At 45.0% G+C, this 27195-nt stretch overlaps 10 protein-coding genes across 10 annotated transcripts; 3 read left to right on the top strand and 7 right to left on the bottom strand.

Moving 5' to 3' along the window:
* Nucleotides 1-135: 135 nt before the first annotated feature.
* On the bottom strand, nucleotides 136-602 carry C8Q71DRAFT_726626 (uncharacterized protein; the record flags this gene model as incomplete). The annotated part of the gene is made up of 2 exons (XM_047921782.1): nucleotides 136-382; nucleotides 436-602. The coding sequence occupies 2 exons, from the start codon at nucleotides 600-602 to the stop codon at nucleotides 136-138; spliced, it is 414 nt and encodes a 137-aa protein (XP_047774831.1).
* Nucleotides 603-784: 182 nt separating this feature from the next.
* On the top strand, nucleotides 785-1956 carry C8Q71DRAFT_726625 (uncharacterized protein; the record flags this gene model as incomplete). The annotated part of the gene is made up of 3 exons (XM_047921781.1): nucleotides 785-824; nucleotides 998-1760; nucleotides 1881-1956. The coding sequence occupies 3 exons, from the start codon at nucleotides 785-787 to the stop codon at nucleotides 1954-1956; spliced, it is 879 nt and encodes a 292-aa protein (XP_047774830.1).
* Nucleotides 1957-2176: 220 nt separating this feature from the next.
* C8Q71DRAFT_714924 (uncharacterized protein) lies at nucleotides 2177-2425 on the bottom strand (the record flags this gene model as incomplete). The annotated part of the gene is made up of 1 exon (XM_047921007.1): nucleotides 2177-2425. The coding sequence occupies one exon, from the start codon at nucleotides 2423-2425 to the stop codon at nucleotides 2177-2179; it is 249 nt and encodes an 82-aa protein (XP_047774829.1).
* A 52-nt stretch (nucleotides 2426-2477) lies between these two features.
* On the bottom strand, nucleotides 2478-3606 carry C8Q71DRAFT_798821 (uncharacterized protein; the record flags this gene model as incomplete). The annotated part of the gene is made up of 3 exons (XM_047925847.1): nucleotides 2478-2528; nucleotides 2771-3303; nucleotides 3348-3606. The coding sequence occupies 3 exons, from the start codon at nucleotides 3604-3606 to the stop codon at nucleotides 2478-2480; spliced, it is 843 nt and encodes a 280-aa protein (XP_047774828.1).
* A 2512-nt stretch (nucleotides 3607-6118) lies between these two features.
* On the bottom strand, nucleotides 6119-6910 carry C8Q71DRAFT_798818 (uncharacterized protein; the record flags this gene model as incomplete). Its single annotated transcript, XM_047925846.1, has 3 exons — nucleotides 6119-6160; nucleotides 6198-6474; nucleotides 6507-6910. The coding sequence occupies 3 exons, from the start codon at nucleotides 6908-6910 to the stop codon at nucleotides 6119-6121; spliced, it is 723 nt and encodes a 240-aa protein (XP_047774827.1).
* A 97-nt stretch (nucleotides 6911-7007) lies between these two features.
* Nucleotides 7008-8475, bottom strand: C8Q71DRAFT_798816 (uncharacterized protein; the record flags this gene model as incomplete). Its single annotated transcript, XM_047925845.1, has 7 exons — nucleotides 7008-7562; nucleotides 7597-7601; nucleotides 7622-7688; nucleotides 7710-8083; nucleotides 8105-8168; nucleotides 8194-8375; nucleotides 8454-8475. 7 exons carry the CDS (start codon nucleotides 8473-8475, stop codon nucleotides 7008-7010), a joined length of 1269 nt encoding a protein of 422 aa, XP_047774826.1.
* Nucleotides 8476-16048: 7573 nt separating this feature from the next.
* C8Q71DRAFT_726622 (uncharacterized protein) lies at nucleotides 16049-17055 on the bottom strand (the record flags this gene model as incomplete). The annotated part of the gene is made up of 5 exons (XM_047921780.1): nucleotides 16049-16509; nucleotides 16542-16616; nucleotides 16667-16874; nucleotides 16923-16964; nucleotides 17014-17055. The coding sequence occupies 5 exons, from the start codon at nucleotides 17053-17055 to the stop codon at nucleotides 16049-16051; spliced, it is 828 nt and encodes a 275-aa protein (XP_047774825.1).
* A 2233-nt stretch (nucleotides 17056-19288) lies between these two features.
* On the bottom strand, nucleotides 19289-19750 carry C8Q71DRAFT_726621 (uncharacterized protein; the record flags this gene model as incomplete). The annotated part of the gene is made up of 3 exons (XM_047921779.1): nucleotides 19289-19539; nucleotides 19611-19670; nucleotides 19726-19750. The coding sequence occupies 3 exons, from the start codon at nucleotides 19748-19750 to the stop codon at nucleotides 19289-19291; spliced, it is 336 nt and encodes a 111-aa protein (XP_047774824.1).
* Nucleotides 19751-23448: 3698 nt separating this feature from the next.
* Nucleotides 23449-24314, top strand: C8Q71DRAFT_726620 (uncharacterized protein; the record flags this gene model as incomplete). The annotated part of the gene is made up of 4 exons (XM_047921778.1): nucleotides 23449-23593; nucleotides 23656-24009; nucleotides 24057-24073; nucleotides 24141-24314. 4 exons carry the CDS (start codon nucleotides 23449-23451, stop codon nucleotides 24312-24314), a joined length of 690 nt encoding a protein of 229 aa, XP_047774823.1.
* Nucleotides 24315-24732: 418 nt separating this feature from the next.
* C8Q71DRAFT_726619 (uncharacterized protein) lies at nucleotides 24733-25900 on the top strand (the record flags this gene model as incomplete). The annotated part of the gene is made up of 5 exons (XM_047921777.1): nucleotides 24733-24796; nucleotides 25081-25325; nucleotides 25381-25470; nucleotides 25520-25610; nucleotides 25806-25900. 5 exons carry the CDS (start codon nucleotides 24733-24735, stop codon nucleotides 25898-25900), a joined length of 585 nt encoding a protein of 194 aa, XP_047774822.1.
* Nucleotides 25901-27195: the final 1295 nt, after the last annotated feature.

Raw genomic sequence — 27195 nt, 5'->3', positions numbered from 1 at the left:
AAGTTAGGGATGTTCAGATAGCAGTGGCGGGGGTTTTTAAATAGTGATGTGCTTCTTTTACATGCGCTGAATGCTTCCGTTGGAACACGTGTATCAATTCCGATCATTCTGGCAGTCAGCGTCTATTGGTACAGTCTAGAACGAGCCATTGTCCAACTGCCAGTTGTACCCCCCTCTGCTGGTACCGTAACTGAAACACTGTTCGTACTGGAACTCTGACCTTCCCCACGGAGTGACCACCACCAATTGCCAGGTGACCATGGTCGCCATGAGATTGAGTTGGATGCTTGCGCGCATCTCGCGGTTGGCACATCGGTCGTAGTGCGCCCACGTGAACTCCACTCCATCGGGCAGGACGTGGATCCATTCTTTGTAGAATGTCCTAGATTGTGCTAAGTCATTTTGGGAGCCAGCTGAGAAATCACCTAAGCCTACATGGTCTGGTGAAATGGATTGTCGGCTTGTCCATAGTCCTCGACGTAGGTGATTGCATCATGCTGACAATTTGTCCAGATCTCTAGCCCAACCATCCCGATCGGCATCTCCCGGGACACGACTCCCTCAAATGGTTCGATGATGTGGATGACCAGTTGCATAGTCATGGTCAGCTTGGGTGCTAGGAGAATATAGGGCATGGTGCGTGGTATAAGAGGCGGGATAGGTAGGGCTGAGTTGTGGCACAGAGTAAGGTCGTGAGGGACAGGTCGCGGTTGGGGCATGCGTGAGTATAAATATACAGTGATAGGCCCTGCATCTGTCTGCAGAGCCGCTAACACATGTTGGGATGACAGCTAGGGCCTTAGCTTCACGAAGCTTCGCAGGCTGTAAGTCTTAAGCGCTGTGTGAATTGAGGAACTTGAAGTCCGATAACAATGGAACGTGTTTGCAGTCTGGCTGGGTCGGCAGATTTGATCACCGATCCGTGTCTTGATATGCATTAATAGGTACTCCTTCCTCATTCATACTCTTCATCACTATTGCAATTGTACTATCCAAGGCCGGAGTCTAGGCTGTTTCCAAAATCACTACACTGGGACCCACAAGAAAGCGCAAGTGAATCTGAAGAATCAGATTCAAGATCCGAATCAAGCGGAATTGATGAATGGGTGTAAGATTCGCAGAAGTTTCCCTTCAATGCTAATCAAAATGCACTCACACGCTGTCACACATGGCACATCACATATACCTGGGGATTCAGGTCAACACCCACCATCACACCCCAATACCTCACACGCTACCACAATGAGCTCAGAATCGTCCACTGTGTCTTATGTTCCCACCCCGTACGTTCCTCCTGGCCACTGGCCTCACATCACTGGAATCTTCCATAACCACGACCACACAATCCTTAACCCTGACTTCTTCTCTGAGGTCCCTATCGAGTACCTTGTGCTTGCGCGGCTTGGGTATGAGACGTGCGACATGCGTCTGTATCCCCACACCTCAGTCCTCATTCTCGACATTGTGCGCGTCAAATTTGCCTCATCAGTCCTCCGGCCATATGGATGGGTCGTCATGGACATCTATGGTCCAGTCCACCTCACGCGGCCGATACACTCTGCATGGCGCGATGTGCTGGCCTTCCAAGGCTGGTGTCTTGACCTCGCCTATCAGGCGGACACCAACAACCGTGCCAACTTCAACCCCTGTATCATATACCTTCCCCGCTCCTGCTTCATGGAGCCGGTTGTTCCACAACCTGCGCGTACCTGGATGTACGTCTGGGAATCAGTCATCAGTTGCTTCAAGTCCATGAGCTGGTACGTTCTTATCATTTCTCCACCCCTCATGGCAACAAGGACATTGCATTCTAAACATGGGGGTGGATGCCCAACTTGCAAAGATCATTGCTAATGGAAAACATGTACCAGCATTTGCAGTCATGATGAAGATACTGTCTTTGACTCAGAGGTTGAGATGGGCAGCATGGGGGAGAGTGGTGAGATGGGTATCTGAGGACCAAATTGCTTTATTTGTATAATTCATGGACTACATAATAGACAATGACTGCAGTTTGGATGATCTTATTTGAGGGAACAAATAAGTGAGTAATATACTTCAGTAATATGAACAATGCTACTGCACTTTTGAGAGATGTTCCATCATGTCCTGACATATAATGCTACTGTCATATTCCTATTTCCCAGTGTACGCAACACACCTGTTGCTGTTGCTTTTAATTGTCCCTCATTTGTACATTTTTACCTGTCTCTCTTCCATCATTGAACCATATTTTGCCATCTGTTGAGATAATGCGGCAGGTGAAATGAAATCCTCCAAAATAAATTACTCCCACCAGACGGTAATCCACTTGGCCTTGTAAAGTGGGCAATGTGAGCTGCTTACTGAGTTTTGTATTGTCTGCTTGGTATACATTGAATGCAATGAAAATGGGTGCTCGCAGAACTGTACATTCATGGATCATAGTTGCATTGCAGACTCTGCATCTGTCAGGCAACCTATGTTTCAAGGCTGCCTTAATCCATTGGGCCATAGTCCGGGTCTCTGATGGACGGCCACGTGCTATTCTAGAATTCCATAGTGTTGCATCCAGTGCCCAGAGCTTGGTACAGGCTGTGATTTCATGTTCAACAACATGACATGATGAACAACGGTCAGATTCATGATAGGTTGGGGCTTGGCTTGCAATAACAACTTTGCAGAGTGCATACAGGTCAGATCTAGCTGGGGCTACAATTGGGAATGACCCTGGGTCCTTTATATGCATGCTGTCTCTCACAGAGTCCAATTCCAGCTCATTGTTTCTGACCTTTTCCAACAACTCTGTGAACCTGGTCAATATTGCATTTTGGCTCTTGATGTCTGGTTCCCATATCATATTTTGCTCCCTGTATATGTTGTGTAATATGCCAAATAGGGTATCAAATGCACAGCTGTATGTCTCATTATTCCAAGTGAAACATACAGGCTCCTCTTGACCAGCAATGTTCATACTGGATGTATGTGTGCGCTTGACTTCTCTTTGCAAGCTCTTATCCTTTGCAGTGTGCTTCCTTTTAGTTCTTGAACCAATATCATTGCTCACAGTAGCAAGCTGAGTAGTTCCCTTTGCAGGGACATCCTTGGCTGTCTGGAGATCATGTTTTGTGAGATTGGTGGGATCTGTATCGGCACTTGACTCTGCAAGGCTGTCTGGGTCTTTTTGCAACTGGGGCTGTTTGTCCTTATTGGCTCGCTTCACCATTTCCCACTGAGACTCCTTACATGGTTTCTCAACATCAAATGGCTGCTTCTTTGACAATTTCAATGCACTATACATGGTCTTGGGCATATACTTGGCACCTTTCATGGTGTGGTATGAATGAATGAGAGCCACAGGGTCACACCCTCAACACTTGGACTTAATGTCCCATCATACTTAAGCTTTGTTATCTCATCCAGCAGCTCAAGCTCTCTGAATTCCTGTCTTAGCCAGCCAGTTACACCACCCATGAACTTGGAGTTGTCAAAACCCTGTACAATAATGGTCCCTTGGTATGTGGATCCACGGGAAAGGCACCTGTACACTGACTGGTGGTTCTTGCAGTTCTGCAAATCAACCACATTATAGGGCCGTGTGCGTCCCTGAGAGCTGAAATCTGTCATGGCAAAATTGGGTATCAATGCTACCTGTTTCCTATGGATTGTTAATGTGCGGTCATTGGGCATCAGACAAGGTATCTTCGTAGACTGTGCAGCAATGGGCACTACATTTTCTGGAAGGCCATCCAACTTCACAGGTGTTGGCGCAGCTGTGAGCTTTACAAATACAACCTCAAGCATTCTCTTATCACCAGTTAGTGGCTTAGATGCCCAGCCAACAACAATGGCTTCTGCACCATTTGTTACATTATGGCTTCTGCACCATTTGTTACATTGCATTCTGTGGCTTCATTTGCCTTGATCATGACAGGTAGTCCTATGCACAGTCACAACTTTCCTGGATGGTTATTAATGTCCTTGTGTGGCAGCATCCAGAGCTGTTCTTGCAGATGAGGATGAATCTTGTCAACCTTGTGCTTCACCTCTGCATTCTTCTTGGATTTATTGTGCCTAGTACCCTCCTCGTCTGGACTGCCATAGTGATCAAGTGAATAGAATGTCTCCAGTGTCTGTCCTGTATCCTTGGCAAATCGTGTCACACCAAGCTCATTGATGCGGTCTCTGTGTGAGTTGTATGATAGAATCATGGACACATTCCGGAAGTTGGCATCATTCAGCTTGGGCTGGCCTTTACCCCGGCCAGCTATACGGCCCGCAGAAAATTGACATCAGTCATGGTGCATGCCTTGTAGCACAGATTCTCTAGAAGTTTCCTGAATTTGGCATCCTCCGAGGTCTGTGATTTTTGTCGGTATGACCACTGTTGTTACTTGATGCCATATGGCTTTGCCTAGAGATGCGTCTTGCTGCAGACTGCTGACCTTGGCTGAGAACAATGAGAGTCCTGAACCCGGTGGCTCAAGCTGGGCAAAATCACCAGCAAAGATCATGTTGTTGCCTCCAAAGGGCTCTCCATCATTATGGAAAATGTGGCACAGACGAGCTGAGATATCATATAAATGATTGCAGTCCACCATGGATATCTCATCTATGAACATGTAGTCCACATTCTTCAGCCTGTCACGCACATTGCACAGAGTACCTGACTTTGCATCCCCATACTTTGAGAAACCTAACATGGAGTGATAGGTTGATCCTGATATAAGTGAGGCAGCAGAACCTGTTGGTGCTATGCATATAAATCTGTATCCCTCATTATGGGAATTGAAGAATGTAATCAATGCCTTGATGACTTGGGATTTGCCTGTTCCAGCCATGCCACCCAAGTAAATCTTCAACTTTCCTGCCTGTGGCTTGGTGGCATGATTAGCAACAATGCGGAATGCCCGTTCTTGCTCGGTATTAAGCTGGAAGTTGTTTATTGTATGATCAATGATGTCCTCATTTGTCTTGTCTGAAGCTTTAAATTTGGCTGACATGCAGTCATAGTCCACTGCTTTGACAGAGTCCACATAGTCTGGTGCTGTAGGATGTGAGCTATTGTTGATCACTGAAGGTTTAGAGGCTGCCTGTTCCTCCCTTGCCCGTAGAATATGCTCTCTCCTCTCTATTAGAATTCCTCTCCATTCAGAGCCAGTCATGGTTCTCAGCGGTGTGAATTGCTCAATATCAATGTATTGTTGTCATCCAGCCAACCACTTGTATGGGCAATGTGTTCAACTTGCTGCATCTGAGCAATTCTCCCTAATGCTCTTTTTCCTAGAACATCCCAGTCTGGGTCATATAGTCTATGGCACCATCATCTCCAGTAAGGCTATTCTGCACAATGTCTGCATAGTCATCAGCATCTGCATCTGTATCAGGCTGATCTTGTTCATCATCATCATATCCAAAGCTGTTGCCCTCAGTCTCCCTCTGCTTAGAGAAATCATCTCTGGAGTCATTGCATTCATACCGTATATGGAAGAAATTCATGATATCCATCTGACAGGAAGTGAACTGGTGTGCAGCAAATGTGTCATCCCAAGATTGCCCAGATTGCTTCAGGCCTGCCTGTACCTGTCCTCCATGGCTTGAACAACATAAACATAACAAGACAATACTCTTCCCTGTTTCCTTTGTCTTTCCTTGGAAGACTGCCACCTACAAAGTTAGGGACCCTTGCACAATGCTCAGGCTGCATGACTGCCATGTATGTCTCATACTGCAGATGGGTTGGAAGAAATTGACTAGGCTCATGGAACTGTTCAGCAGCATACTTCTTTTCATCCTCTTCTGCCTGAAGTGCAGTATCCTTGGTAAGCAACATTTCATCGTCACTATCAGTCTCATATTGTGTGGTGGGTCCACCACCTTGCCGTCTGGGCAAAGGCTTGATGTCCCTGACCTGTTCAGCTTTCACATTTTGTGTCAACTGGGTGACCTTTTCACTGACAGCTCTGAGCTTTGGATCCAGTCATATAGGCTAACATGGTCATATTTTGTAGGCCTGTGGATGTAATCCATCTGCTGGGATATGCCAACAAAACTGTCCTTGCTCTTTCCAATGACCACCTTGACAGGGTTCTGGTCAGGATTATACAATATGTCTTCCTCAGTCCATGCTTTCATCACTTCATAGTTGTAGCTGCGCCAGTAAAACGGTTTGAATATGTGGCTAGTATAATGATCAGGATGGTTGAGTAAATACATACAGGCCATAGGCGCTCCAGTTTCTGTAATAAGCTTATGGGCTCGGATTCTCCTGTCTGTGCCATCCTCCGTGAGGAGTTCTGGGTCTTCAGTGGTGTTTTGGTGATGTAGTCTGTGACATAGGCTGTGATAGCTTTGATGGCAGTCCCTGAGAGCAGACTGGTCACATCACTATTGCATTGCAAGATATATGTCAGTGCTGGGGTGAAGCTATTTAGCCGGGCTTCTCCCTGTTTCATGGGCAATGCTCCACTGTTAGGGTCAAGTATGGTACATGGCCTCACAGGACGAGGGAATCATCTCTTGCAGACCTTGAGCAATTTACCTGTTTTCTGGACCAACCTGCACCTGCAGAGCACTGATGTCTGTTGGATTTGTACAGGATATCATTCACTGCCTGTCTGAATTGAGCCCACCAATTGCTGTCTGAAGAGCATGTGGTACAGCCAGCACAATCTGCCTCATGCTTGACAGATGGTGGTGGTAGTGGCAGAGTCAATGTAGGATCCTGATAGTCCTTGGATTCTTGTGAAGTTTTGATATCCTCCTCAACATTGGCCATAGTTGAGCTCACAAACTCGGCTTGGTGTGTACCCTCAAGATATTCAACCATTTTTTGTTGAAAGTCAGAGTTGGGATCCATGATACGGTCTCTGATTTCTTGTGGTGTGAGTGAATTCACAATCCATAACATGAGATGAAGATGAAGTGTCATGTGTCCTTGCTGTTCCACAGTGCCATAGTATGCTGCAGTTTCACCATATAGCCCAGGATGAGCAGCTCCCACTCCTAAGACATGCTTGATGAAGCAATTAACCTTGGTCACTATCCAGTACTAATTCTGGCTTGTATGTCTCATTTGTGTCAGCAAAATACAGGCAAAGCGGATGTTTTACATCTGCTGGTGCAAATGTAATGAACCATGAGGGTGCTCCAAGATATGAAGTAAGAGCCCATATCTCATTTCTCATGTATTTTCTGTTGGTCAATGAGCCCTGAACTTTATGTGCAACATGGTCAATGTCCTGTATGAGCTGGTAGCAGTCTTTCTCAGCCTGTGTCTCTGGCTTGTAATGATGACCGTCCTTTAGCTTATCTGTCAGGTGTGCAAGCACACTTTCATCAATGGACAGTATTCGTTTGGCAATGTCTGGAAATTTCTGTTGCTCTGCAAGAAGAAATCCTCCTGTTGTACTGTTTTTGATCTGTTCATGATTGAAGGCAACTAGTGGAAAGTATTGCTCAAACTGAAACCGCTTGTCATGATACATCAGCAACTGATGTTTCCTCTCTGCCTCAGATACCTTTGCATATCCACGGGCATTGCCAGGACCACCAAGTCCATATGGAAACAGCCATGGGAACATCTGCGGATACAATTGCGGGTTGGAAAACAAAGACTGCGGCTAGTCTGACTGTCCAATACCTAGTGCCATGTTCTTTTTATTCTTGAAATACTGTAGTGCATATGCACGAAGGGCATTGGTACTCATCTCAGATAATTGCTCACCCACCAGCCCATGAACAACAAATGGACATGGCCCTTCAGTGGTGCCTTCATTGTCATCTGTGTCATTGGCAGCCTTAGCCTCTTCATCCTTTCCGCCATCACCAGGATGATAGTCTACAATGACAGGAGGACTGTCCTCAGAATACATGTTCAAATTCTTGTAAGATATGGTGAGGTCTGCATAGTCTATGTGATTGAGCTTGAGCCATTCCAGAGCATTGGCCACTTTATTGTGTCTCACTAGCAGTGGAGTGCGATGATGTTCCTTGGCCAATGGTTTTGTTGGGCCAATATATATGTATGCAAGCACTTCATCCAGCTCCTCAGGGCTAGGGGGTAATGCATTGTATACCTTTGGCATAGGTATGGTATGGCATACTGCATTGGCTATCATTTTACTCTGCAGAGAGCCCTTGACACGAACAACACATCTGTTATGGTTAACTCGGCTAATGAGAGTGCGCTCAGCCCAAGTCAGGTTCTGCAACTGCACAGGTACCTCCAATCCACAGCCCATTGGCTAGTGCCTGTTGTGGTGCTGTGCCATTGTCCAATGTCATCTTGCAGTTCTGACAAACATGTGAAGACTTTGGGAGAAGAACAGGCCCTTTTAGTTCCTCTACATGATCACATTCTGACTGTCGTTCTTTTCTTGTCACACCTGTGCCATCTGTTTCAAGGACATGCAATTTTATGAGATACTGTTGACAGAGGATACAGCCTTGAAAATGGAGTTCATAAGCCACACACTGCACAGCCAGTTTCTGCATGTTGTAGTGGATGAATGGCTTTGGAGTAATCAGCTATGACTTGCTGTATCAGAAGTGGGCTTGTGTTGGCTGCAGTGTTGGCTGCAGTGCGCCTCAGAGCGATTCCAAAGGCCTAAGTCGAGCTCTGTAAAGTCTTTATATTCAAGAAAGCGAAGATACACACCTAAGTCGAGCTCTGTAAAGTCTTAGGGACTTAGAGCTTGACGAGGCGAACTGTCTACGGCCTGTGTTACGTAATACAGCCACATCTGTATAGTAGAACAGCCACAAAGTCGAAATCAACAAACAAGTGAAAAGCTCGTGAGTGCAATGGTTCAAATCCCAGAAGTGTCAAACATTATAGAAAATGGTAGACTGAAGGGAAAGAGGTCGAGAAAAATATAGTATGCACGGTACAGTAATGGCGTCCATGTAGAATAAAGGAGAACACACCAGGACGTGTATTATGACTTGGACAGGGCAATGGAGCTCAGAATAATCCGCAGAAATGCGGAATAAATTCGAGCTCAACAGGGATGTCGACCTCGTCGAGGGGAGGGCCAAAAGCATTCATGAAGAGCAAGTTACCAGGGAAGCAACATTTGTTTTGACAAAGACAGCGGTCCCAGAATTGCCAAACCTTGGTGCCCTCAGGATAGCCAACAAAAATACACGGTGTGCGGTTGCATCGCCTTGTGATCCTTCACCAACACGTAGGCAAGACAGCCAAAAGTGCGGAAGTGGGAGACATCCGGCTTGCACCCATTGCCTTTCCAGGCAGTCCAGGGCACAGCATCTTGCAGGGACAATGTGGGCATGCGGTTTTGCGTGTGGATGAAGAGACAGCATGGCCCCACAAGAACAGAAGGAGCTTTGACTGAACAAGGAAGGCAGTCCCCACCCTCAGCCATTGTCCTGTTGGCTCAATCTGCAATGCTGTTCTGGTGGGGTTGAGTGCTAAGGTGGCCAAGATCCCGGACCAATATAGTATTGTCCTTACACTGATCCAATTGGTCTTGATTTGGTCATAGCTGGCAAGTCTGGACGAGTCGATCAGCTCACCAGAATGATCTCTGTGATTAGCTGACACTAGCTTTATATGGTAGGTGTAGACTTACACCAAAGAGGTAAGTCCTTGCTGTTAGTCACATGCTGGCACTAGCCACTTGACAGGTTTTGTGAGTTAGACATTTTCAAGTCAGGTGTACCTAACAAATGCTCAAAAGGGCAGTGACCAGTCCTTGACCAAAAGTGGCAGTAATGGCCAAGGACTAATGCCCTGTTGCAGTAGGAGATGTCAGGGACTGGGGTCACTTCAGTGTGTCTGCAGGTCCAACTTTTGACCTGCCGATGTGCCAAAGTGGATATGTGACATAGGTGCTTAATAAACAATGTAACCTTCAATCTATACAGACCTTCACTATGCAACGACTAACACAATGGCTAGTTAAGCCACAAATTGCAAAATAAAACAACCTGCATGTGCCTCTGCATCTATGAAGATGCATTTGTGTTCCTTAGATCTGCCCTGTCTTGACAGGGGCTTGTGCCCACATGGTTGACAGGTTATACATGAACCTATGGATACAATAGACAGCAAGACACCTCACTGAATATGTTGCTTGTAGTAGGCTGCCTGCCTAAAGAGGAACCTGTTTATGCTAAGGGAGTGCCAATGCTATCTTGCATAGATCCTATCCAAGGAATCTTATGAACTGGATGTCTGATAAAACAATCCCTGATCTAATGTTACAGTTTTGTATCTTTGTTCAGCAGTCTAGCAACAGTGCAACTCTGTCATATAGTAGTTTGAAGAATGTGGGTATGCTGTGTCATGTACTTGGGTCATGTACATGATGTGAAAAAAACCATTACAACATACAAGGCAGTTGTGCATTCCTGTGTTGCAAATTGTGACATCAGTAATGAACACTACAACAAACCAATCTCCGCTGTCTATAGTATGAGGGTTATAAGCCAGCATAGTTGGAGGATTTCAAGGATTTGATCAGCCTATAGTAACAGTGCTGCTAATGGCCTTGTGGGTGAATCTCGAAACTCAGCCCACATTCTGGCAGCCTACCTTAACAGGGCAAGGAAATAAGCCTATCAGCCAATTGGCATCTCTGCCTGCTGCACAGATTTGCATTCACCCAGAAATTTCAGGTGCCATGCAACTCTGCACAGCACACAGGTGCTTAATGTGCACTTAGTAAGCAATGTAAGCATGTTACTTATGTGACAGTGGTTTGTATGGACCCAAAGAAATGCAGAGCTATCAGTGAATGTTTTCAAAGACATAGACAATGAATCTATATTATGTTTCACCTTCAATAGATTTACATGGTGTTGCTCACCTATCATCAGCCTGGTGCTTACAGAAGCAATGCATCAGGCTCTAGTCACTGTTTGTGTAGCACACATACTCCCACAGATGTTAAGCATGGATCATACATGTAGTGTTTAGTCAGAGGGGCACTAAATAAGGTCTCAGCAGTAGATGCAACAGTATGCATACTAGTGATCAAATTGCCCAATATTGCTTATCTCTTCTGTATTACAGGAGGAACTGACATGTAAGAAGTTATTTAACTGCATGAGTACACTGTCCTAATGAATCAGTGAGTATTTGGAGCAGAATCAGGCACTTTGACTTGTGCAGAGGCATGTGTGAAATCTTTTGTTTTGCATTTGTTGGCCCAATCAGCCAATGTAAGTGCTCAGGAATATTTCTGTATAATCTTTGAAGGGCTATCAGATGTGTATGCCTGACTCCTCCCAAAGGGAGGGCTCTGTTGACATGATCTGTGTCAAATCTTCTGCAAGCAATGCAATGTGTAGGTATTGCATCCTGATTCAGACATTTTATGACCATACATGGCAATATTAGTAAGCTAATAATCCCTGACTCCTCCCAAAGAGAGCCTACATGAAATATTGAGTAGCTAGAGACTGCTAGACGTAGCTAGTTCTGCTTGGTTCAATGCCCATGTCTAATGGTGCAGAATGACCTAGACCATTCTAACTTACAATGATTATATGGTGCTGCTGAAGCAGCAGTGTCCCACCAAGGAGTTGGGGATTGGCGCTTGCACTGCTACATTCCATGTTTACTTACTGATTGACTCTATAGGCAGTCTACAAAGGCTAGGTAAAGTGGTCAGTCACATGATGAAAGTGACCAGTTGCCATATTGGGGTGCAACTGGAAGGTGTTTCATGAACCCTCACCCCAGGACATAGGAGCCAGCCACAGCATTTATTTGTCTCTGTTGGTGCAAGTTGCTTTGTCTGGGAGTTTCACTAATGGGACATCAGTGTCAGTTACTTACATCTGCTTATCTGGGCTACAATATGTCATGTACACTGTGGGAGCCTCCTGCCATAGAAGAAGATCAACTGTAAGGCATTTAAGAACAATTCCTTCATACCTTAGGGATTGTAAAATTAGAAAAGAAATCTTTGCCCACATGTGCCTGAAGAGGCTTTGGGAGGTTGAGAAGGCACTCTGGCTCTCTCAGGATACCTGCAAATCTACCTAGAGCTGCTCACACAGCCGTATCCAGAATACCACTAATAGGTCATGGAGAATCCTGCACTCATGCAACAGTGGCAATTGCACATCAAGACAGGCAAGAGGGCAGACAAGTGGCACAAGGGGCACCAACTCATGCTTGAAGAGCTTTTGCAGCTTGCCCTTGTAGTGAAGGAGGATAGAAGTTAGGTGAGATTGTTATTGTAGCCATGTGGAACTTCTGCAATTACGATCCCTGAGGTACAAAGGTATCATTCTTATGACCGGAGGGGATGAAACACCTTACAGTTGATCTCCTTCTAAGGCAGGAGGCTCCCACAGTGCACATGACACATTGGACCCCAGATAAACAGGGGTTGATAACTGATACCGATGTCCCATTAGCTGGGCTTGAAATTTCAAACTCCCAGATGACGCAACTTGCACCAACAGAGATAAATAAATGCTCTGGCTGGCTGCTCTGTCCTGAGGTGAGGGTCCATGAAATGCCTTCCAGTTGCACCCCAATATGGCAACTAGTTGCTTTCATCATGTGACTTACTGGCTGGCTGACCACTGTGGCTAGCGCTTATAGAGTCAATTAGTAAGTTACCATAGTAGACATAGTATACCCATCTGATAGCCCTTCATTCACAGAGTATACAGTGGTGTTCCTGAGCACTTACAGTGGCTGGTTGGGCTGGAAAGTGCAAAACAAAAAAATCCACATGTGCCTCTGCATAAGTCAAAGCACCTTTTTCTGCTCCAGATACTCACTGAATCATCAGGACAGTGACCTCATGCAGTTGAATGACTTTGTATGTGTCAGTTGCTTCTGTAATGCAGCGACAATGAGCAATATTGGGCAATTTGACCAGTGGTATGCATATCATTGCTTGTGTATCATGTTTATCACTGAGCTGTGTCATTTATAATGACCAACTGTACCTGTTTAGTGTCCTACTGTATTGTCAGAATTTTACACATTTTCACAAGCTCATAACAAGCCCATTTGCCCTCTTGTATCAGCTGTGTATCAGCTGTGATTTCCTTATTGGGCAGGTTGCCTACTACATATGGCAATACACAGAACAGCATGCTTATAGATGCCATCTGGGGCCCTCTGACCAAACACTGCATGTATGATACATGCTCAACATCTATGGGAGTATGTGTGCTACACAGACACTGACTAGAGCCTAATGTATTGCTTCTGTAAGCACTGGGCTGATGATACAGCAACCAATGTAGATGCATTGATAGTGTAACATGAAATAGAGTCTTCCTTCTCAATTGGAGCCTTGCAATTCATTGTCTATGTTTTTGAGAATATTTGCTGATTTCTCCGCATTTGTTTAGATCTGTACAAGCTAGTTTAAGAGAAGTAAACGGCTTACATCGCTTACGAAGCGCCTATTAAGTGCCCATGTGCCGTTCGGAGTTGCATCCACCTGGAATTTCCCGGTGGATGCAACTCTGTGCGGCAGGGGAGAGATGCCAATTGGCTGATAAGCCCATTTCCTTGCCCTGTTAAGGCAGGCCTGCCAATGTTTGGGCTGAGTTTAAAATTCAGCCACAAGGCCATTAGTAGCACAGTCACTCTGCTACTATAGGCCAATAAAATCCGTACAATCTTCAAAATATCATGCTTTGTAGCCCTCACACTATAGAGTCTATGGCTAGTCTTACCTTCTCATGCACTTCAATACTCAGGGCACATTTCACAAAATCAAAAAATCACACAAATGCCTCGGCGACATGCTTGTAGTCCTTTGCACCTGGTAAATGATCTCTAAGAATGCAATTGTATGCCTATAAGCACCTGAGACCTGCTATTTATAGCACCTTTGTGTCCTGTAGTATACAGCACAATTGCTGCTGTTTCTGGTATATGGCTCCACCTTTGTAGATGCAGAGGCACATGTGAGCTTTTGTGGTTTGCATTCTGCACCTTTGCTAGCCATTGTATATGCATAGTGTTCACATTGAATATCCTCTGAATGAAGGGCTTCAGGAGGGTATAGTATGCTTGTATCATTTGTTACTGATGTGTACTTTGAAGGCTTGTAATGAATCAGGCTACATTGTGCAATAAGCACCCGTGCCACGCAAGGTTCATTTGTTGACCTGTCAACAAGTCATCTTGCAGTTTAATCTCCCAGACTCTGTTGCAAACTGCTGCAAAAAGTAATTGTCCTTAATAGGATTCACCATTCTCAGCCCAGCGACAAGTTTAATTGAATCCAAAAAACCTCGAAATATTCATGCTAGTAGTCCTCATACTATAGACTCTATAATGGGTATCAGTTTGCTGTAGTGTCCATTACTCATGTCACAATATGCAAAACAGAAAATGCACAAGTTGTCATGGTTTTCTTTACTTTGTGCACAGGATTCAAATAAATAACACAGCATATCCACATTTTTAGACCCACTGGATAGGGAAGTTGTATCATTGCTAGACTGCTAAATAAAAATGCAAAACTGGGAGATTGGATCCAGGGCAACTTTCATCAGACATACAGTTCATAAGGTTCCTTAGATAATATCTATGCAGGATAGCAATGACACTCCCTTAGCATACTGCTACTTTTGGTCAAAACTGCCCTTTTGAGTGTTACTGCTCTTCCATGGCCTTGATAAAATCAAAAATACCCCAAAAATCCACAATGATATGTGTCATATCATAGATGTGATCTTCGGTATCACTTTACCATGTAGCTCACTAATGAGGGCCCCATTTGCACATCAAGCACAGAGAATTCCGACTAAATTTGGTTTCTCTCCCACTTATCTGATTCATATAACCATATATCATACTCACAGACATTCCATCAAAGTATCTGGCTACTATATGGGGCATAAGGATTTCCCTGTGAGTTGGTGGTTTGCTAGTTGATCTGAGCTCAATAATCATCACAAAATTAGGGCTTGACAATCTTTGTGGTGTTGCTTCACAACAGTGATAGCTTCTGTGCAAGTCATAAGACTGCATTTGGGTTTGCAGCCCAATCCAATATTCAAGATGGCTACTACAGTGCTGCTCATGTGATTTCTGGTAAAATATTGGTTGAAATAACTGACAATGGCTATATAGTACTGTACCCATATTGACAAGTCAAACCTTGTCAACAACTTCATGCTGCCCACATTTTTTGTTGTGGCAACACCTCTATGTAGCATCCAATGAAAACCATTGAGTGTTCACTGACTTCAATACAGGGATTCCAGCAGCTATCTGTGTTGTACCAGGCAAAATGAAGCATACTTACATTTTGGATCAATACTATATAGGTACTCCCACCAGAATACATCTGCACATTCCTATTCTGTCCAACCTATGCCTATATAACCACATACAGGGTCACTCAGCATTGTGTGCTTTATGCCAATGTGCATGCCATCACTCAAAATCAAAAAGAAATTAATGGGTAGAGATTCAATGAGAACACTGGCTCAATAGGGGAAGTCATAAATACATGTTCCTGAGGCAGATGGCCTTGGAGATCATTGAAGGAAACCACATTGTTTTATCATTAGCAAGCGGCTGTAACCCGCCTCCCTGCAGTTACTACGATACTTCACTACGGACACTTACCTTACACAAATGTCACGGTTCCGCACATACCTGTCACCATTCCTTCACGTTACATAAGTGATTCCCTTCATGTTTGGATTCACACTGTCATTGTCCTTTAGTCTCTACTATTGCGCAATGAAGGTATGTACTTCAGTACACCGCAATATGCTTGTACTTATGAATCTCTACTATTGCGCAACGAAGACACTCAGTTCCTGTTCTTGTTCTGAGTGATTACCCGGTGTTAGGGATAGAGGCTTGATAGCCTCAGAGCGCACAGAAACTCATTAGAAGTGTTTACTTACCGAGTGGCTGCATCAGTGAAGGTTTGTTATGTGCTTATCTTACTCTCCTTATCTTGCCTTTATTCCACTGAATGGACATCAATGTAGCACTTTCATTGTTTTATTACCGAGGTATCAATTACTGATGTTTTGATGATTTAGAAGCACATGTTACTGTATCTACTAAACGGACTATTACCAAGTTTCTAGTGTGTTCTTACTCATTATGACCAGATGCTTTCAGTACTGATACATCTGGATTGTCCACAAATGGCATGCTCTTAGGAGCAGTCTGCTTTGACTCACCAGCCGCCTTTGGACATGACATGCAACAACACTTCTCCGAGGGTTGAGTCTCCGTCTCAGAGTCTTCATTGACCTCTCCATTGTCATGGCTATGCTTGCCACGGGGGAGACCCTTGTCTTGGCACTCATTGCAGACCACAACCTCACTGGTGTTGACCTTCTTGAAGTATGCTGCCTCGCGCGCTTTTTGATCAGTCTTTGAGAGATGGATAAATTTGCACAAACCGCTCTTAAGGGCATTGACGAGCTTGCGGAGGGGTGGGAGGCTGGTACTCATCTCAGAGGGGTTGACAAACTTGTTGAGGGTCCAGCCGAAAATGTTGATGCCGTACTTGACAACAAAATCGGGCTTGAAATTGATGATTAGGGTCCCTAATAGCAACAAAACCATTGCAAGATCTTACCAAGCTGCAATTGGACAAGGTCACAAATTTCTGCCTTCAGGTAATCCGCACAATCCTTTGCAGTGCAAAGGAACTCTGCCAAATTAATCAGTGCTTGGTACAAATGCACAGGGCATATGACTCACTCATGAAGTCACACCCAGCGACTGCAAATGCCTCCACTAATCCGCCGATTGTTTGTATGTCCCACTCCTTACGGACAACGCGGTTGAGGTAAACATTGAGCTCTGGGTCCATGAAGTACCACCATGATGGGTCAAAGACGACATCAGCATCACTCTTGAAGATGCAGTAGAAGCCACGTACGCCAGTGCACATCGTGAGGCCATACATCTGCACGTGGTCAGTGAGTCTGATGAGCAAAAGATGGATGGAACTTACTATGGTATCCATCTTCCCTGCCGTCTGAGTCACGTCAGTGAGCTACATGGTAAAGTGATACCCAAGGTCACATCTATAATATGACACATACCATTGTGGACTTTTGGGGTATTTTTGATTTTATCAAGGCCATGGAAGAGCAGCAACACTCAAAGGGCAGTTTTGACCAAAGTAGCAGTACACTAAGGGAGTGTCATCACTGTCCTGCATAGCTACTGTCTAAATAATCTTATAGACTATATGTCTGATGAAAGCTGCCCTGGATCCAGTATCCCAGTTTTGCATTTTTATTCAGCAGTCTAGCAATGATACAACTTCACTATCCAGTGGGTCTAAAAATGTGGATATGCTGTGTTATTTATTTGAATCCTGTGCACAAAGTAAAGAAAACCATGACAACTTGTGCATTTTCTGTTTTGCATATTGTGACATGAGTAATGGACACTACAGCAAACTGATACCCATTATAGAGTCTATAGTATGAGGACTACTAGCATGAATATTTCGAGGTTTTTTGGATTCAATTAAACTTGTCGCTGGGCTGAGAATGGTGAATCCTATTAAGGACAATTACTTTTTGCAGCAGTTTGCAACAGAGTCTGGGAGATTAAACTGCAAGATGACTTGTTGACAGGTCAACAAATGAACCTTGCGTGGCACGGGTGCTTATTGCACAATGTAGCCTGATTCATTACAAGCCTTCAAAGTACACATCAGTAACAAATGATACAAGCATACTATACCCTCCTGAAGCCCTTCATTCAGAGGATATTCAATGTGAACACTATGCATATACAATGGCTAGCAAAGGTGCAGAATGCAAACCACAAAAGCTCACATGTGCCTCTGCATCTACAAAGGTGGAGCCATATACCAGAAACAGCAGCAATTGTGCTGTATACTACAGGACACAAAGGTGCTATAAATAGCAGGTCTCAGGTGCTTATAGGCATACAATTGCATTCTTAGAGATCATTTACCAGGTGCAAAGGACTACAAGCATGTCGCCGAGGCATTTGTGTGATTTTTTGATTTTGTGAAATGTGCCCTGAGTATTGAAGTGCATGAGAAGGTAAGACTAGCCATAGACTCTATAGTGTGAGGGCTACAAAGCATGATATTTTGAAGATTGTACGGATTTTATTGGCCTATAGTAGCAGAGTGACTGTGCTACTAATGGCCTTGTGGCTGAATTTTAAACTCAGCCCAAACATTGGCAGGCCTGCCTTAACAGGGCAAGGAAATGGGCTTATCAGCCAATTGGCATCTCTCCCCTGCCGCACAGAGTTGCATCCACCGGGAAATTCCAGGTGGATGCAACTCCGAACGGCACATGGGCACTTAATAGGCGCTTCGTAAGCGATGTAAGCCGTTTACTTCTCTTAAACTAGCTTGTACAGATCTAAACAAATGCGGAGAAATCAGCAAATATTCTCAAAAACATAGACAATGAATTGCAAGGCTCCAATTGAGAAGGAAGACTCTATTTCATGTTACACTATCAATGCATCTACATTGGTTGCTGTATCATCAGCCCAGTGCTTACAGAAGCAATACATTAGGCTCTAGTCAGTGTCTGTGTAGCACACATACTCCCATAGATGTTGAGCATGTATCATACATGCAGTGTTTGGTCAGAGGGCCCCAGATGGCATCTATAAGCATGCTGTTCTGTGTATTGCCATATGTAGTAGGCAACCTGCCCAATAAGGAAATCACAGCTGATACACAGCTGATACAAGAGGGCAAATGGGCTTGTTATGAGCTTGTGAAAATGTGTAAAATTCTGACAATACAGTAGGACACTAAACAGGTACAGTTGGTCATTATAAATGACACAGCTCAGTGATAAACATGATACACAAGCAATGATATGCATACCACTGGTCAAATTGCCCAATATTGCTCATTGTCGCTGCATTACAGAAGCAACTGACACATACAAAGTCATTCAACTGCATGAGGTCACTGTCCTGATGATTCAGTGAGTATCTGGAGCAGAAAAAGGTGCTTTGACTTATGCAGAGGCACATGTGGATTTTTTTGTTTTGCACTTTCCAGCCCAACCAGCCAGGACAGAGCAGCCAGCCACAGCATTTATTTGTATCTGTTGGTGCAAGTTGCGTTGTCTGGGAGTTTCAAATTTTAGGTCCCGCTAATAGGACAATAGTATCAGTTACTTATCTTTGCTTATCTGGGCCTCAAAAAGTCACGTGGACTCCTTCCATATTGGGTGCCACTGTAAGGTGTTTCATCCCCTCCAGTCATAAGAACAATTCCTTCATACCTCTGGGATTGTAACCTCTTCTCAAGTGTGGCTGTGTTTTCCCTCCTTCCCCAAACTCCACTGCTTGCTGGTGCAAAGCTCAGCTGAGGATAATCACCTGCCATGTCTTCAAGGTTCCCATACCTTGCTGCTTCCAGTCTGAGAGAAGCCAAAAACACTTCTTCTGATCCTTGGCATGGTCACTGCCCCACCCAACAAGCTTGCAAAGGCCTTCTGCAAGTGCAAGAGGATGGTCCTTGCCCAGCAGAGACCCATTATAAATCTCTAGGTACTCCACCAGCAGTTCCTTCACAACCTCAAGCTGAACCCCACTTGTCTTTCCCATCACAGCTTGCATGCCAAGGTTTAGAAGGATACATGATGGAGGTAACAAGGGATCCTTGGATGACTTTGTTACATACATGAAATGTGAGAGGTGTTTGCATGCTTGTACCCTGTGCCATCCATACTACCTGTCCAAGCTGCCATACAGCATGTAATCCATATGAGGTATGTAAAGTGACATTCATCACTTACTGTCTGCCTTCAAAATCTGAAACATTACCTGCACTGCTGCCACAATGTAGCCTTTATAAACAACCTGTGCAACTGTATGCTGGTCAAAGTCACCCTGCCTTACAAAGCCAGATGCAGAAAGGACAATCTTGGACACAATAATGACCTTTGTGTGTGGAACCCCAAGTTCAACAAGCTTGTGTATCACAGGCTGGGTTATGTGTTGTCTTGGTGAGTACACCACCTTTGGTAATGAAAGGGGATAAGTAGAGCAGCTGAGCTTCATGCTGTGCATGCATTTCTACCAACAGCTGCTTGTCCCACTCACAGCACATACAGAGACACTCGATGCAATGGCACAGCAGCCAGTTGGATCACTTGAGCTCCTCCAGCTCCACTCATGGGATTGTGACAAAGTCCATGCTACTGTTAGGTATACCTAACATCAAGAATATGTCTAGGTCGTGAAGACTGTTCAGTGGCTAGTGCTACCACATGATTCATGACATGGTAAAAGTCAGAACTTACTGCTTTAACACTTGAGTCAGGTGATCAAGGAGATTGTGCCGGTTCTGCTGATCAACTTGACTAGACCCTCCAGTTGTGACCAAACCAAGACTGATGGTTTCAGTGTCAGGACAATGAGTATGCGGGCAGTCAAATGAGGACTTTGCTTTGACTATTGTTCTATGATAGAATATTCTAGGACTTTGAGTATGGAATTTTACCATGTCAAAGCACACAGAGGAATAACACTCTCTTGAACTACTTTGATCAACCAAGTTACTTAACTCTACTAAGTATGCAGTCACTACTGTGCCACTCCAGACTTTGTATTTGAACTTGTTGAGCAAAGTCAATTTTCAATGGACTGACTTTCATAGTTGTTCACTCTAATTGATGTGTCAATCCTCATACAATGAGATAATCCTCTATTCAATTCTTAACTAAGGCAACTACAATTATGTAACTACCAAAAGTTGTTACTGAGTAAGAATTTGGTAAGTTAGTAACCCTAGTCCATAACAGTTCCTGTCTGCCAGTGACAGCACTGTGAGGCCAGAATTTGGTCCCTAGTGAGTACAGCAATGAAATACATTAGGATAATGTTAAGCTTACTGTGTGGATGTCCATATGTGCCAGTGCTAGTACACTCCAACAACAGTATGTCAGAACTTTCTTATGGGCAATTGAATGCTTAGATACTGGGGGACATTTTGAGGCATTCTGAGGGTTGAACACAGGTCCAAATGATTCCAATAGCATTTGAAACGTGATTGCAAATGCATTTCAATGCAAAGCTGTCCTCTTTTGGAATAGAATACCATTGAAATTGACTATTCTCACATGTGATCCCAATGGAGCTGCCTGCGGGTCATTGGAAACCAATTATTATGATATTGTTGTGACATTTGGCTGACAATTCCAATGCAGGAGCATTGAAATGGCAATAGGAGATTTGTGACAGTGACCACAACTCAGAAAAAGATACCCACCAGTGGGATCACCCAGAGCCTTGCACAGTGACTCAGACACAGCACTGGCAGCATGAACTGGCATGGGCAAACTTGACATGGCACTGGTGTTGATGCATTGCATTGTACTCATCCTGACAAGCCTTCTGTACAACAGTGTCAGCCACACAAATGCTCTGCTGCATATTATTGTGTGTGGCTGCAGTCTCTCACCTTGTCTTGTGTCTTTCACAGTAGGTTGAGTTGGGCTTTGTCAGGTCTAATGAACCCAATCATCAGCCAAATTGATAACTAAGTGAGGAAGATACCAGTATGATGTAATGAAGGTGCATAACACAATTGAACAGATATCCACAATTCTACAGTGCTCAAAACAGAGCTTAAGATGTATACATGCATTGAGTGAAAGGGAGTGTGACAGGGATGATCCTCAGATAACTAGTTGGATTATCAACAACACTTTGAGCAAAGCCAGCAAGGATGATGGTCAAGACCAATTTAGTTGTTTGAGCCTGAGTATCATTGACCAACAGCATCTATTCAGGTGGGTCTGCAGGATGCACAAAAGACAGTGGATTGTCCGAGGAAGTTGTTAGTGTGGGCTGGCCAGCAGTGATGCTCCTGGCTTCATTCTCAAGACGGGCATCTGGAATGGCATGCATTGCTGCCAGCTTTGCAATCAGGAAAGTTGAATGACATCAAGGTGGAAGTACATACCAGCATTTGACACACTATTGGCTTTGGCTTTGGAATAATTCTCAGGGGCTTGGTACCAAGACCCACAGAGCATCACAAGGCACTGCCAGGTATTCTGTGCATCCAGTACACTGAACCCAAGGTGCGTGTGTATATGGCCAGAATAGACCAACATTTTTTTCATAACCTGGCAATCCTAGATCAATAGGTTGGCTCAACTGACTGTTGCTGCTATCAGTGTTGTCATCTTGAGGGCCCACCAGGACTGCTATACCTAGAGTACAAAATTCTGCTTCAGTTCCAACAATGAGACACCTGTAATTGGCTGGCACACCAGGATCATTCATTGCTCTGGGATGGGTTGTGCTTGCTTCTGCAAGGGACAGAATTACAGACCTTCATGCTGTTGCAGCAGCAGCAGCTCCTGTGACACAATTGTGATATTGTCACTCAGTGTGACATGCAAGGCACAAGGCCTAACACACATCCCGCTATCAGCTTCAAGACATAAGCCACAAGATTTAGTCAGAATGCTTTTGGATTTATAAATGAACATTATATCCAGTCAAATTGTGCCAGCAGACAATTTTACTGCAGAAAGTTGAGGAAGAAGTGAGCTGTGACTGTGTGGTGCATGGGCGCTTACTCTGGAATGTGACTGTAACAAGGTGCAATACAAGCTATAGGGTGGGTAAAGTGGGCAATACAAGCTATAGGGTGGGTACAGTGGGCAGTACTAGTCTGCCAAATGTACTGCACACACAGCACACAGGTGTTGGTCTTGAAAACATTGACACAGTTCTCATTATAGCATCTCTGTGCAGCAAAGGATCAACACTCAAAACATGATACTAGATTCATTGTGTATTGCTGATGTTTAACACACTGCCACAAGAGAATAAGACAATTACAGGGATGAGAGATTGGATGTGAGTGTCAATGACTCTATGTTATGCTATGCTGCTCTGCATGGTGGTGTTTGCGGTGCTTAATCCCTGGTGCAGCATCATCAGGATGCTCCTTCATATTGAGCACCAGACCATGGCTCCAATGTGTCCTGAACATCTCTAGCATTGCAACCTGGTTTAATATAACCTCCTGTTCCACGCTGATGCAATGTTTGACAGGTTTAACTAGAATTTCCACTGAGATAGAGGTGTCTGCAGTGTTGGAGGCATACTCGGAATTGGCCCTAGTTACGATCCCTGAGGTACGAAGGAATCATTCTTATGACTAGAGGGGATGAAACACCTTACAGTGGTGCCCGATTTGGAAGGAGTCCACGTGACTTTTTGAGGCCCAGATAAGCAAAGATAAGTAACTGATACTAATGTCCTATTAGCGGGACCTAAAATTTGAAACTCCCAGACAACGCGACTTGCACGAACAGATACAAATAAATGCTGTAGCTGGCTGCTCTGTCCTGGGTGAGGGCCCATGAAATCCTTCCAGTGGTGCCCAATATGGCAACTGGTGGCTTTGATCATGTGACTTGCTGGCTGGCTGGCTGGCTGCTGTGGCCAGCGCTCACGCTGTATAGAGTCAATCAGTAGCCAACAATAGTAGACATAGTATGCCCACAAAAGACAAGAATGTTATTGTCCGCGATGAGGAAACGGGCAAGACTGTTCTCATTGTCAGGCGGAACCTCTGCAGCGATGCGGAGGTACTGGCTGGCACCGACAATACTGTGGTTCTTGACTGCAGCATGAAGAAAGGTGCTTGGGTGCATAACTTGCTGTTCTCTAGCCTATACAGTACTGATGGCCTCCACAATTAGATGATCCGGGCAAGCTTGTGCTTGTGGGCTATTCTGCGGGTTCTTGCTCTTCACCCGCTTTCAACTATTCCTGGAACATAGAGGCCAAGAAGCTGTTGGAGGAATTTGTGTGCAGCCACCACATGGCGGTATCCTCCTTGTTCAGCCTCTTCTACCAGCTGATGAGGGCAAACCTTCCCAACAAAGTGCTGGAGGACTACGAGGAGTACATCGCTAAGCATGGCTTTCCTCACATGGACGCACGTGGTGCAATACCTGTCAATGACGAGGGCTGCAGCAACTATTACGTGAAGAAGGGTGGGAAAATGTTCACCTTCCACGGCACAAAACCTGCGCTGCCTGCAGGCGTAGCAGGTGTGAACTATGCAAGGCAAGCTTCACATTGATGCTCTGATTTGTAGTTCTAACTCAGCTGCAGGTATATCCACCATGAACACGCACCCCATGAATATGCCTATTCCTGAACGATGGGCAGGAGGGCAAAGACTGGTGGAAACTTCTACCTGGCACCGGATGGTATCAAGATCGAGCAGGCTGCTAACACACTCATCATCTGGCAGCCCCGCCATTACCATGGCACAAGCCTGCTCGGAGATTGGCCCAAGGACAATATTGCTCCTTTTGCGCAAAGTGGATTTGCCTTTGTCACAAGCACTTGACTTGCAACATCTTGGAGGAACTACAAGGACAAGAAGATCTTGCATGAGGAGGCAATGCAGGAATATGCAGAGGGATTGGAGGGGGACATTGATGATTCGGAGCCTGAGGTTGAGTGTCGGAGTACAAAGACACCCTACTCACTCAGGCCACGAACTGGGTTGCGGGCACGTGAAGGACCTTACTAGTCGGGTTTACAAATAGTTGCAAATGAGCAGAGATTGATACAGGGAGCACAATTGCACAAAAGGCCATCAAATTGCACACAGCCAATACATCAAAATCTCCTATATATATTGCTTCCATACTGAACAGTCACCTGCAACTGCTCGCTATCAACCTTGCTCCACCTGCTGTACTCGCTACCGCTCACTCGCACTTGACCATGCTGCTGCACCATTGATTTGACACGGGCTGGACATGTTGAGTGGGCAGTTGGGTGCAGGAGAGGCATCACGCGCGAGCTCGCACAACACGAGCCAAGGTAGAGGACGTAGGATCAACAGGATAGTTGAGCACAGAGAGACATGCTTGACACGTTTGGGCGCTTCGAGTCACATGTGTAGCACATTGTGCATTGCACATGCAATGTCGGTTGTGCATAGCGCACCGCATGTGTGATGCCGGGCATGTGTAGCAATGTCGATGGTGGGCATGTGTAGCATCAATGGCGGGCCTGTGTAGGGTGTTGTGCATGAGCTCGTGAACCTGTGGCCACAACGATTACATAAGCAGTTCAACAGCATGACTTACCGCATTTGACGACAGAGCCAGACCGAAAAGTGGGATGGGGAGAGCGAATTCAATTATGGGGATGGGTGCCGATGTGGAATTGTGGGATGGATGGCACCGGAATTGTGGGATGGGTGGCGGGGGTGGAAATTCTGGGATGGGGGCATGCAAAATTTGGTGATGGGGGCGCATGCAAAATTCTGGGATGGGGCGAATATTGCAGCAAACGGTACACCATAGAGGAACTACACTGGGACCATGCCCAATTTTTGGCTGTCCAGGTAAGTTGGCATCTTATCAGAAAACATATCAAGGACTTATCCTGAATCTCCATAGGCCAAGATTGCTGCTCTGGCAGCAAAGCATGTCAAAGTTGCGTCGTTCAACGATCAAGACACTGCAACTTTAAAGATTGTATATGCAGAGGTGAGTGGCGTATGCCTGCATTGTTCTAGCCCTCACTAATCAGCACAAGGCTGTGGAGGCCCACCCAATTCTATTGAAGTATGATGGTCACTGGGTGACCAAAGATATGTTGAAGATCCACCTCAAAAACAAGAAACAGCGTAAAAAAAAAGGCTACATAGTTTACACTATGTACTTCACGATCCCTATGCATGTCCCATTGCTATTGCCTTCTTCATCACTGCACACGTCCCGTAGCAATATCTATGTACTTTTACAATTGTATACATGTTCAACGTGGCTGGGGTAATCATTGAATGGGGAGCCCAATGAGTGTACTTTTACATTCCTAACAGTACACCCGGGCTGCACATTCCCTGTTGTCAATGGAAACCCGACGCCGGCCGGAGAAATGTGTCCAGAGGTTGCAAACCCACCAGCCGGTACCTGAGGTGCCCATTGTTAGCAGACTGGCCGGTCTTGTTTTGAATGGACCGGCCGATGACAGGGAAAATCAACAAGTGTTACTGAACAATGGTCCGGAATTTATTCTATGGTTGTAAATGGACCGGCCGGAGATCAGACACCTACATTTATAACAGACCGGCCGGGACTCATATACCCATATTCATAACAGACCGGCCGGAGCTCATATACCCACATCATTGATGGACTGGCCGGAGCTCATACATTCACATTATCAATGCACCACCCAGAGCTCATATACCTTGACTTATAATGCACCGGCAGGAGTTCATGTACCTACATTTATAACATACCAGCCGGAGGTCATATACCTACATTGCAAAAGGACGGGCTGGTCATAGTCTACCTACACCAAAAACAGACCGGCCAGGCATGACATACTTACACTACACATGGGCCGGCCGGTCGTAACAAACCTACATTAGAAATGAACCGGCCGGTCATATGGAATCTGAATGATAATTGTGCCAAACATCGCAGAACACATATTCAAAGATGCACTGAGGTTTCTGGACCATAAACACACTGGAGCTAGGTTTTTTGGGCTTGGAATACATTGACAAGCATTCCCTTACATGCTCCCAATTTTATTAGGTACATACAAACCATGCCCATGCTTCAAAAGCATCATAAATGAGCTTTCTAGCCTGGAAACAAACTAGATCCAGATTTTCCAGGCTGGAATTGCTTCAAAAGCTATTCTTGCACATGTGTTTAGCTCCCCAAATAATATTTACACCAGGTCTGAGCATTCTGCACAAGGTCCGAGTGTTTTGCACAATCACCGAGGTTTGCAGTTGCTTTGGCACTGAGGGTTGCACTTGCCTCGGGGCCGAGGGTGCACCAAGTCTCAGCACTGAGGTTACACCAAACACTCGGCACTGAAGCAAGTGCAAACCTCGGCGCGGGGTGGACAATACAATCTCGGTGCCCAGTTGTGCTAAATCTGAGGAATAATGGTGTTTCTAACAATGATCACAAAAAGACTACTGATGTTTGTTACACCAATGACCTTTTGTGGATCAGTGAATGCAGAACAGTAGTGAGAAAAGGACATTATGCTCTAACAATTCATATCAATTGGGAAGTAATGAAATTCCAGGAACACTATAGAGTCTGCTTATCAGAAATGAATACATTATAGTAACAATCATACATCAAGGTTGAACTATCTGGCATTTCCAGAAAAGTCAATGAGTCCCAACTGTAGCAGAGCAATATAACTAGCTTCACATGTATTAGTTCTATAGAATTCATTTG

Source organism: Rhodofomes roseus (genome assembly GCF_022264815.1).
Source record: "Rhodofomes roseus strain CIRM-BRFM 1785 chromosome Unknown C8Q71scaffold_24, whole genome shotgun sequence".
NCBI lineage: Eukaryota > Fungi > Basidiomycota > Agaricomycetes > Polyporales > Fomitopsidaceae > Rhodofomes > Rhodofomes roseus.
This window is presented reverse-complemented; position numbering and strand designations above follow the sequence as displayed.